At 39.2% G+C, this 11,985-nt stretch overlaps 1 protein-coding gene across 1 annotated transcript in view; it reads right to left on the reverse strand.

The window, feature by feature from the left end:
- LOC102886100 (guanylate-binding protein 7) overlaps positions 1-8,558 on the reverse strand; it is a 15,518-nt gene extending 6,960 nt beyond the window's left edge. Inside the window, 5 exon segments of the mRNA XM_006919389.3 lie at positions 14-210; positions 412-521; positions 2,319-2,446; positions 5,303-5,497; positions 8,366-8,558. Of these exon segments, the coding sequence (XP_006919451.1) occupies positions 14-210; positions 412-521; positions 2,319-2,446; positions 5,303-5,492 (625 nt within the window). The 5' untranslated portion in view covers positions 5,493-5,497; positions 8,366-8,558.
- Between the last annotated feature and the right edge of the window lie 3,427 nt (positions 8,559-11,985).

Below are 11,985 nucleotides of genomic sequence, written 5' to 3' on the forward strand. Positions count from 1 at the left end.
CATGCTCTGATACCTGGAATCAACTTCAAGGCATTCTCCAGGTATTCATCTTCAGTGATGGGGTGTCCTTTCCACACTAACTCCATCATGAAATCTCGTGCAGCCCAAACAAAGTCTGGGAAGAAACTCACAAAGTTGGCTGAGTCATGTACTTCACCAGAGCTGGGAGAGGATTTTGTCCTGATTAGTTTTGTTAGTTCAGTCACGTAGCTGGAAATATAGCTAAGGAAAGGGAAGTGCTTTGCTGCAAAATTTTCAGATCTTACTTAGAAACAAGATTTATAAACATTCCCATTAGTCCTGTGTCTCCTTCTCTTAAAAAATGAGAACAGTCATGGAAAAGAAGAAACAGTATCAATTACATTCCCATAGACACAAGGACACATGGTGCTTCATTTCCTGGAAGGATACTGCAGCTGCTCCAGGGCCTGGTGGTTGATGATGCCCACGTTGTTGTAGACAAACATGCTGCTCAGAAGCACGGCCAGGGCAAAGATCCATGAGTCATTGTTAGAGTCACCCTAGAAAGTACGTTATAGCAGAGGACTTAGGCATCTACTGTTCTCACTCATTCAGTTGTTCATTCACTATGTCAGCTGTACTGTAATTGAATAGTAAGACAAATAACACAGATTGTGAAGACAATGCTCATTTTTACTACTGACATTGACCCTTCTAAGGACCTGAGTTTGTTTAGCTATTAACAGAAGTGAATGACACTGTAAATACCTGTCAAATATTTAATACAGTGCCTAGAACACAGAAGTATGTAATAATAAGAGGGCAATGATCTTTCTGCAAATTTTTCTCTTTGTGGGCTTACTGGTGACACAAATATTATTCAGTTAAATTCACCAACTACTCATTGTGCACCTACAAAATGCCAGACTGCATTTGCTTGTGTGGATATAAAATTCTATATGATAATCTTTATTCTCAAGAGATGAGTTTCTGGAGGGGCAGATATACATGGCAACATGTAAATGCATCCAAGATGATAAATGCTGCCAGGAGTGGAACCAAAATGTTATAGTGTAAAAGACAAAAGGGAAATGCAAAAAAACAAAAATGTACTTTATGAATTCAGAGCAAGAAGTGATTATGTCTGAATGAGATACAATCCCATTAGCTGGGCTTTAAAGAACTGACAAAATGTAGAATTGTGGAGATACAAAGTCCATGTAGGTGGGAGGACTAACAGAAGCCAATCAGAATTATCAGAAAGTGGCAGTCATATAAAGGTATTACTACTAGGTTATTTTATTGGACTGAAGTAGTGGTTTTGTGTGTGGTAGTAAATGATAAGGCTGAAAATGAGATTCCGAGAAAGTCATAAGTGACTTTGTAACAGAATTCGTTACAAGTAGAAATACTACCCAATACACTACAATTTGTAAGGGCAGTAGGTGGTTCTGCTATCGGTTTACATTTGGTATGTTTTGGTTCCTTGACAAATGCAATTAGACAAAAAGAAAAAGGTTATGCGAATTAAAATTTATTAGACCATCTTGGGTTTTCATTGAGGTGATTATTGGGTACATTCAACCTAAAAATTTAAATTTCAGATTATCTAAATTTGCAGTAATGAAAGCCAAAGACCCACTGCTGCTACTTTCATTTTAGACTCAGGCTAACATAAATAAGGAGACAAAGTTGCAACTAACATTATAAAGACAAAATAACTGAAATTATCCCATTTACAATGCTGTTGGTGGGTCTAACTCATGTTTTATAAAAGTCAGTGAGGAATTCATCTTCAAAACACAGAGATGGACTAAAACCTTAATGACGGTTCTTGGAGCAGCTAAATTTTTTTTGGAGATTCTTTAACTGAAACCCTATTTTCATGGGTCCTACTTCCAAACCCATCAACCTCACACACCTTAAGCTTACTGATCCCATGGTTATGGCTTCTCTAGGATGTTTTCCTCAACCTGAAAGACTGAGTTACATTCTCACTTTTTGTCCCCATGGTACCCTGTACTGATAAGACTGCATATTTCTTATTTTCTTAACTAGGTTCTGGGTCTTTACCTCATTCAGTGGAATGTATGTAGTACTTAACAAAAAGCCCTACAATTTAGCTGCCCAATAAATACTTGTCAACTTGTATCTTTTACCCTGCCTTAAAAATAAAATCTATCCCTAATAACCAAAGCATTGAGTTTACCAAGAAAGTAAATTCAAAGAAACAAAATGTAACCTCATTATTACTAATTGGACTTGTAGTTTACAGAAATGTATCCTAAAAGTTGAATTGAGGTTGCAAATTAAAATGTAAGTAAAGTATCAAGAACAAAGAAGACTCTCTGCCTTACCTTTTCCACATCGCCCAGGCCCTCAGTGTCCAGGAGGACCAGAGTATGGTTTGGCTTGGAGGGGTGAGGCACACACCACATCCAGATGCCCTTGGTTTTAGACTGCACTGTGGAGCCCAGAGGGAAACCTGTAAAGGAAGAGGAGGGAACAGTATACAGTAACAACAGATAGTGCAGGCTTCCCACAAGTTATACTGCTTAAACTTGTCAGAAATGTGAGTGCCTGGCTGGGAGGAAGGTTGCTTCCATTTCAGAAAGAACAGCCAGTCTGACCTTTATATATATTAAGGACTTGCTCAAGAAACACTTTGTGTCCCCTATTCACCTCATACTATCAATGGCCAAAGCTGTGTCATGTTATAGAATTAAGATAAACTCTATTAACTTTTGTATTTTTATCTGACTCCTCTGTCCTCCAGCTTCTGATGGAGTTCAACCTGTGGGAAGCACTAGCGACTAGAATTCAGGCATGTGTTCCAGTAGCTTCTACCTGGCGAGCCATAGTGTCTCAGTGCCTCTGTTCCTCTAAGTTGAGTCACAGCTCTTTTCATGTAGCTCCATCCCATAGCTCTGGTCTTTGCCACATTATGGTATCCACTTTTTGCTTGCCTCTTCGGGCTACTGAAGTTATAATGGCTACCTGGCCATTGCTATTGCCACAATCTGGGGGTTTGCCCATCTCTCATTGGTTTCCTTTGCCCTGTGTATATCCTTGCAAATGGTCCCTCCATTAAACACTTTTTAGTTATCCCTTCAGTGGGTCACATGTGTATTGCATGGGCCTGAACTGGTATATCAGCTTTTGTTGGTGTTTTTACTCCTGTCTCTCCATATTTTCCTCATTTCTTTTCCCCTCTTCAAGCAAATGGTGAATTCTTTGTTAATTGCCTCAGGTGGGGAAAGCAGAAAAGACCTGTGAGACTTGCTTGTTTCTATTTCCAAAAACTTAAATTAACACACAGAGGGAGAGGATGTGAGGTGTATGCTCAAGAACCTCAGAGTGACATATCTTGTTCCACAGAGCAAGATTCTGACCATCTGCTATATGCCAATGCTTCTTTTAATGGAGACTAGAAATGGACGTGTTGAAATCCGTAGCAGAGGGTTGGTTCAGCATGGCTCCAGTTATTCCATTTCCACATCCAGTGTGTTCTCCACAGACAAGGTGTAAGCCTGAGATGGTCTGCACTCTTCTGCATCATGATACTATTTGCTTGCTTGCTGATTTATGTAGAATAATCTGAACTTCCAGTTCTCCCAGTGAGAAAAGATAGGTATAACTGAAGGTCATTATACTTGGTTATGAAAAGTATCAAAAACATGGAGAAAGTCATCAACAAGGAGAGACTAGTGACTTGGTCATGATCTTGGATCATGACAGGGTACAAATTCCTTTCTTTGCATTCCTATGAGTAGGGTGGTGTTTTGAAATATTTTGATTGTAAAGACTTCCTCAGCAATAGAAATCACCTAAATATTACCACATGTTCTCTGAGTAGATTAAAAATGATGCTGTTGAAACTCCTTGACTAATATATCTCTCTTAACCTCTTTAACCCTTCAAAAAATGGCCTATTAATTAGGCTAGGCCAAAAAAAGGTGTCCTTTATGATTGGTGGTCAAGAAACTCTCTATAAGAAAGACCAAGACAAAATGTTTTATTAGAAGCCAAGAGGAGATTGGGAAGTAAAATGGAGAAAGGGAGAAAGGAAGGAAGGAGACAGAGGGAGAGGAGAGTGACAGATGAAAGAGACACATTGAAAGAAGGACTATGAGAGAGATTGCTAGGGGGATCCTTAGAGTTCAATGACTGAGGTCTAACCCCTAATGGTGCTGAGCTGCTAAGCCGCACAGGAAGACATTAAAAAAAAAAAAAAAGCGTGTAGTCTTCATAGACAGAAATGCTGAACAGGACATAGACAGATTGTCCTAAAAATCAATAGGAACCAAGAGAGTCAATTTAATAGGAAAAAAAAAAAACCCTCCCTGACATAAGAAACGCAAATAGCAACTAAATTTGTGAAAAGGTGCTCAGACTTATTTGTTATTTGTAACTTGGCAAATAACTTGTAACTCTATAGTCAAACAGATCAAAAGTTAAGTCTTTTACCAAATTTTTATGAGGATGTGGAGAATTCTCAATTATTGCTATTAAGTATATAAAGTGCTCATAAAGTTTGAAAAGCTGTCTGATATTATCTAGCAAGGTAATTCCATTTCTGGTATATCACACAAGGAAAGTGTATGCATATGTCCGCCATGATATAAACACGAGGATATTCATGACGACATCATTTATAAAGGATAAAAACTAGAAATAATACCAGTTTTCATCGTCAACAACTGGATAAATTGTTGTATCCTCTGACTATAGCATACTGTAAAGTAGTGAAAATAAATAAGTTACAAATACATCTGACAAACTAGATGGTTTAAGCACTCTTTTGTATGTGTTATAGTTCACAGACAGTTCAGAGAGAGAGAGAAAGGTTGGGGAGGAAGGGAAAATGGGCATAATTTATCAAAGTTTTGATATTAAATGAATCAAAAAAAAAAAAAGAGGATGGTAGCCCCACTGAGATGTGGAATATGCAGGGATTCTACTGTCTGTTTTTCTTACCATCTCTTTTTAAAAACAGGACATGTTGAACAATATTTGTGTGCTACTTGAAATGACCCTGTAATTTCTTAGGGCAAATGTGATATAAGATAAAAAAGGGCATCATTTCTGGAGCTGAGCTCCTGAACAGATGAAAATGGATGAAATGGGGTGGATTTTTCAATAGGGTTACAAACCCCTTATTACTGGTCAAAAGAGTGAGGTTTTATGGACAGATGGGGTTGAAGTTATTAATTTGGTGATGATAAATTTTCTTTAGTGGAAGGGGTTAGGCTCTCCCTTAAGATGACCCCGGAAGAGGTGTGATCTGAGGGTGTTATCACTGCTTCCTAGCATATGGCCACTGTTCTAGAGCAATACTCACCATGGTTCTGTCCTGCCAGGCGATTCATTAGGTAGGATTTTCCTGTTCGATACGGCCCTACAATAGCCACCACCACCACAGGCTGAGAGTTCTCCTGAAGAATCTTCAGTGCATTTGGATTTACTCTTAGTCGATTTTTCTGGTTTTCTATCAGACATATGGGTTCCATCATGGTGGATCCAGATGCCATGTTATCTGTAACCCAGAAGAACAACTCAGTAGCATACAAGACCCCAAAGTCATAGTTAATGGTTACACAAGTCACATGCATGTCTGCTTTCCGTGTGTAGAACTTACACTTCAATTTCTTACATTTTATATGTTTCTAAAAATTAAATATTTAGCTTAGAGCGTCAAGGCCTGTATGGATTCCTTATGCACATTATCATATTGATCAATATATGAACCCTAAAACAACCTTGTCCATGTGATGTATAAAATGAATAGAATGAGAAAAACTAAGCACTGACAACGGAGCCTAGAAAACACTAACATATTTGGCGAGGGGAGAGGGAGCGGGGCAGGGGGAAGTAGAGGCAGAGTGGGACATGCAGGAGATGAGTGACCAGAGAAGATATCAGGAATTCCGGAATGATTTCATCTCTCACTATTGCACGAGTATTTACTGAGTACTTACTATGTGATGGGCACTGTTCTAGATGTTCAATATCAAGTGGTGAGCAAAATAGATACAATTTCTGTTTCACAGAGCTCTACTCTAGAGGGAGGAGACAGGTAATAAAGAGAGAAATTAGAAAAATACACATATGTGCATTAGATAATGGAAAAGGCTCAGAAAAAAATAAGCAGGAACAATGATAGGGAGGGCAGGGACTGTATTTATATAGAGGGTGGTCAGGGAAGGCCTCTCTGAGAAAGAGAAGTAAATGTGATCTGCGACCTTGATGAGGAAGGTTTAGAGAATTGTGGGAATAGGAGCAGGCTGGAGGAGGAGAGACTAAGAGGAAGAAGAAGAGAAAAAGAATACAGCTCGCTCTCAAAACACAACAGGACAGATCTTATAGGATCTAGATAAAGTTATGGCTGCAGGAATAAATAAATGTATTTAACAGGAATAAGAAGAAATTTCTTATTTATAGGCTGATAGAGAAGAGAGGCTATAGTCAGGGTGTGTCTGGGTCTGCCCAGATCTGCCAGAGTCCAACAGCTGGCCTAGGCTCTACTTTAATGTTTTCATCACAGTGACTGGGTGTTTCATGAGATCGAGAGACAGAGAACAGTCAAAGAGCTATGACTGTCCCTTTATTTTTTTTTAAAGACAATGCTAAGCAATATTCAAGTGTTCCTATACTTTCCTAGCTGTGTGACCACTGGAAAGATTAATTTCTCTATGCTTGTTTTGTTTTCTGTAAAATGGAAACACTAAAAGTAACACTCTACGGGTCATCTGGTTCAGTAGGAAAATTAAATATCTGATAAAATTTTAATGCTCTTAAAATCATTTTGGTACATACTGAATCCTATGTGAGTATCGATTAAAAACTGAGTGTCTAAGAAGGCAGGGAGGGTAATTGTTAAATGAAGGTGTCGGACTGGCTTTGCACTGAAACAGTGACTCCTCTCCCCAGTGGCAGCAAGCAAGTGGGAGGACACAGCCCATGAGGATGAGGAGGCAGGACAGGAAAGGTCAGGCAGTAACGGCTGAGAGGCAGGACACTGGATGGGGGAGCGGGATGAGTTTCCTGGAAGGAACCCAGAGCAGTCCTGGGAGTCAGAGCACAGATTCTTGAGCAGCTGACAGGGTTCAAACCTCAAGGTTCAAATCACTTATTGGTTGCGAGATCTTGAAAAAGGAACTTCCCTCTGTGATCTTCCATTTTCTTATCAATGTAATAAGTAAAACAACAATTCCTGCCTGATTCATTACTATACATGCTGGGAACACACAGGCTCTCAATAATTAAAAAAACTTTCCAGGATTTATGTACCATTTCAACAAAAAGCAAGTTGGTCAATGTGCTGAAATGTGTCAATATGTTCAGTGAACTGCAAAATGCCAAGAAATAACAAGGCATGTGTTGGAAAAACATGAATTTGTTTATTTCCTCTGCACCATTGCTCTTCTACAGGCAACTGGGAACAGAGCTGGGGAGCAAAACATAAGCTTTTTACTGCTGTGTTATAAAGGAGAAATTGTAGGTTTATTTCTTAGATTTAATGCTTAAAAACTTTGGTTAAGAATAAATAAGTTTATAATGTGTGTGTCTGTTTTAACGCAAATATATTTAGGTACACAAACTCAGAGGCTATTAACTCCAAATAAACAAGTAGAATGAAATAGTCTATTAGATGGAGTTAGATGATCAACACTTTCCAAAATTTACTGGAGTGATGGTTAAAAATACCCCAAACCCTGTCTTTTCAGCAATTACCACAGGTTATTCTGATACAGTTCTTGTATGGACCACACATTAAAACCCTACATAATTAACACGATTAGACTTTATATTTGTTTTTAACAGTTGATTAGTGAAAGACTGAATTATTGTAAATAACACAATTTTGTAGTATCTTTGGAATATTAAAAGTTAAGAAAATAATCCGGTGTCATTCTTTTAGGATATAAATTGTAAATGAGGACAATCTTTTCTTTTTGTATTCCCGATGCCGGGGAAGGAGAGTCGGGGAGCACAGTATGAAAATGCCTGAGGCCAGGTGGAGGAAAGGAACTCAACTATTGACTCTGCGAGGGGGTCAGGAATTGTTCCCAGAAAGAATTTCAGCCCCTTTCCGCAGATGAGGTAGGATGCGCTCCAACTTCTCCCAGACAAAGCTCTCGGTGCGGCCCAGGGCGGGTGCCTGAGAAGGAGCACCGAATGGGGGGCACGCAGTGCCAGCGCGCTGTCCCCCGCCTGGTATCCGCCTCACATGCAAAAGGAATTTCTGGGGTTTGCCCAGAGCGAAGCCTCCCTCGGGGTACCCCCATCGGGCCCTGCACTGTCCGCCTTCCCGCCGCCAGTGCGGAGCCTGCAGCTGCGCATTTGTTGTTGTTGTTAGTTAACCGACGCGTGCATGCAAGACCAAGTTTAGGGGCGAACTTACGTGGTGCGGGTGCGGCAGGCAAGGGACAAATTCTAAGCTGTCCTCACTTGTCCCTCGCTCTACTCCTGTGTCTGGCTTCTCCCGATACAGGCTGCTTTTATAGAAGCTAAAAATATAGCCAGATATTACAGCCAAGATGTTAGTGGGGTCAGTTGAAAAGAATCTAAACCAAAAAGTCACGCCCTTCTGGTGGTTTAACTGTTAAGGGTTTTTATCTTGTTGCACCCCTGCCGCCCCCTCCCCCCCGCCAAACTCCCCTCTCCCGTCTCTCCTCTCCCCTTGAAAAAGAGAGGCCCGAGGGTGGGGGCGAAACGAGGTGGACAATCCTGGTTCCTCCACACCCAGTTTGGTAAGGGTTGTTTCCTTCTCCCCAATTCTCCTGACCCCACAATGAACGCAGAGCCACAGGCTGAATCTGAGTCAGTAACAGCAGCCTGACAGAGGTCAGCAGCCTGTCTCTCAGGGGTACTTTTGGGAGGGAAGGAGTTTGCTTATTTTTATTAAAAAAAAGTTTTTTTTTTACTTGCTCATTTCTTTTCCTTCCTTTTAAAAAAAGTATTTTGCTTTCGACAGTGAGTTTTTCATTATCAGTATAAATACCAGTGTGTGTGTGTATATGTGTAAAATGCCTAGTTTTATAACTTAGACATACATACAGTTATTTTGTTGCATATGCTTACAGTTTTTTTTTTCCTTTCTTTTACTAGGGTTTCCAGATTTACTGGGGGAGACAGAGAATACTAAATGTAATTTGAAGTTCTCCTTAAAATTGAATAATAGAAAAAATATGAAATAAAAAATGAGCAAAAACACAACCAATATTTTTTAAAAGTTGTCAAATACTACAAACATTTTGTCTCATCAGTTTGTTTCCTTCTGTTAAGCTACTCCTATCATGTTTGAATTTCAGCGTGAGCCAGACTTCTGGCATAATGTTTGAGTTGTATAACAGGGAAATTTTAATTCACTTAAAAATTTTTCATTCTATTGTATTGCACTACAGAACCAAAACTGTCAATTAATCGAAAGTGTCGAATGCATTTTAGCCAATATATCTCTATGAAAGGGCTCTTTGTAATACAGTGATAAAAACAAAAAACAGATGTTAGAAACTCAATTTTACAGTACTATCAAAAATAGATTTCTAACATATAACTTAGAAAAATAGAAGACTTACAGAGAATGAAAATACCAGTGAATAAAATTCACTGCTTCTCCTTCGTTAAGTGGTGTGATTCTACCAATCACATTTTCATCAGAAAGTTGTCTTTAACATGAGTTTATATTTTAAATGTTAAAATGGATACTGCATAGAATTATAGTAAAATTGGATGATCAATTTTTTGAACTGTGTTTATATGAGTCATCCTACAAAATCCAGCTGTAATGGCATACCTATAATGAGGACATCTAGAAATATTCCAAATCTAATAAATTGTTTTTGTAGTTAAACAAGCACTTTATTTACACCATTATTTAACAATCATCACTTCTCTATGTATTTCATATATATTTTTTTCTACCAGATATATATTCACCAAGAGAACTTTGCTTTGTTTATCTTTAATTATCTGGTAGCAATGATTTCCACATTTGGATTCCAAATACCAGTAAATTGTATCCCCAAATGTCACTGGGAAAAAATGGTGTTGCCCAATTTTATATATAAATAAACCCACGCTGATGGAGGATGAGTTTCAAAGTTCAATTGGGACCTGGATCATAGACTTTACTCCAGGCAGGTGGAGTCTTGAAGGTGCTAAAGCATGCTGAGAGCTATGCTTGAGTCCCATTAATGGCAGGAGCGAGTAAAGAATAAAGTGGGAATTCTGGAGATTAGGATCATTTAGGAGGTGTACTAAAGGAGGAAAGCATGTCCCTCCACTCTAGGCCTCAGGCAAAGCTTCGCTTCACAAGTGATTCAGATCTCTTCAATCCTGGTGTTCTGTATCCTTTAAAGCATTGCACTTATCTGTTAAAAAGCTTGACTTTGCCACATTTGTGATTCAGATACTAACTGGCAAGAGAATGGAAAGGACAAGTGCAGTAACATATAGTCTCAAAGTTCTATGGCCCAGGTTCACAAATGGCAAGCGCTTTAGCACATACTTCATATGCAAACTTAATTATATGGTCACACCTAGCTGTAAGAGCAGCTAGATAGATATAATCCTTAGCTATGAAGCCAGAGAGATCAAACGGTGGGAATCCAAAGAGGGAGCCCAACCCTGGAGCTCCAGTGACCAGGTTCTTGTCTTATGACAAGAGAAAGAATTCAAGGGTACAACAAACAGCAATCAGAAAAGCTCTAGTTTTATTAAAGTGAAAGTACACACTTAAGAGAAAAGTGCAGGCAGCTCAGAGAGTCTGCTTCAAGTTGTCTGAATTATGGGCTTTTGTTTTCTTGGGGATGGGGGTGTCCCAAGGCATCCATCCTGCCTCCAGGTCTTGGCTTGTTTCTCATGCTACCTGGATGGGAGGAGGTGGCCCAAAGCCATCTTTCTTGTCTCCTGGTCTTGGCTTGTTTCTCTTGCTGGGGTCTCACCTTGAAATCAAAATAAGGAGAGGGCTGAGAAAGAGACAAGAGAGAAATTCTAGAGCCGCAAGGAGAGAACTGAGTAAGGGACTGAGGAAAAATTCCAGAGTCGCATTCTGGGGTGAGGGGAGGAGGTGTGTGGAGGAGGTGGGGGTGGGAATATGGCGGGGAGAGGGGAGGTGGTTGGTCTTCCCTAGGCTAACTATCCTGCCTCAGCTAGACTGCCATAAGTTTATCTTGTAAAATAGAATCACATTTTTTGGAGCTGTATGGCATGTTTTAATATTAAAAGTATATGCAACAATATCAGGGACAGATTTTAGTAAAGTTCTGAAACTAAACTTGGCAGATCCAGGACTTGAATCTAAACTGAGAAAATAGTAGCGGCCCCATAGTCCCTGAACCATAAAGTTTGATTTGGGGGTTCAAGTGAATACATGATCTACGACCGAATAAATGTAGTCCTTTGTTAGTTACCTATATCCAAGAAATTTCTATTTTTCTCTCTCTGTTTTGCTCTTATCTAGCTCTGTCTCTTTTGCTCTCTTCTCTTTTGTTTTTATCATTTTTGTTATTGTTGTCAATGAGGATGTGGATATCCAATTTCCCGGCACCATTTACTGAAGACAGATCTTTTCTCCTTGAAGTGTTCTTGGTTTCCTTGTAAATACTACTTGACTGTATATGTTCGGGTTTATTTCTGGGCTGTCAATTCTGTTTCATCAGTTTATTTCCGTGTTTTTATGCCAGTACCATACTGTTTTGATCATTATAACTTGATAAGATAGCTTGAAATCAGGAAGTGTATGTCTCCTGCTTTGTTCTTCTTCCTCAGGAGTACTTTGGCTACTCGGGGCTAACGTGGTTCCACATAAATTTTAGGATTGTTTTTTATAGTTCTATAAAAAATGCCATTAGAATTTTGATAGAGTCAACACTGAATCTGTAGTTGGCTTTGGGTAGAAAGGACATTTTAACAACATTAATTATTCCAGTCCATGAATACAAGATACCTTTACATTTATTTGTGCTTCCTTTGAATTTTTTCATCAATGTGTTGTAGTTTTCAGATAGAGATATTTCA

Source organism: Pteropus alecto, unplaced genomic scaffold, assembly GCF_000325575.1.
Source record: "Pteropus alecto unplaced genomic scaffold, ASM32557v1 scaffold25, whole genome shotgun sequence".
NCBI classification, from domain to species: Eukaryota; Metazoa; Chordata; class Mammalia; order Chiroptera; family Pteropodidae; genus Pteropus; species Pteropus alecto.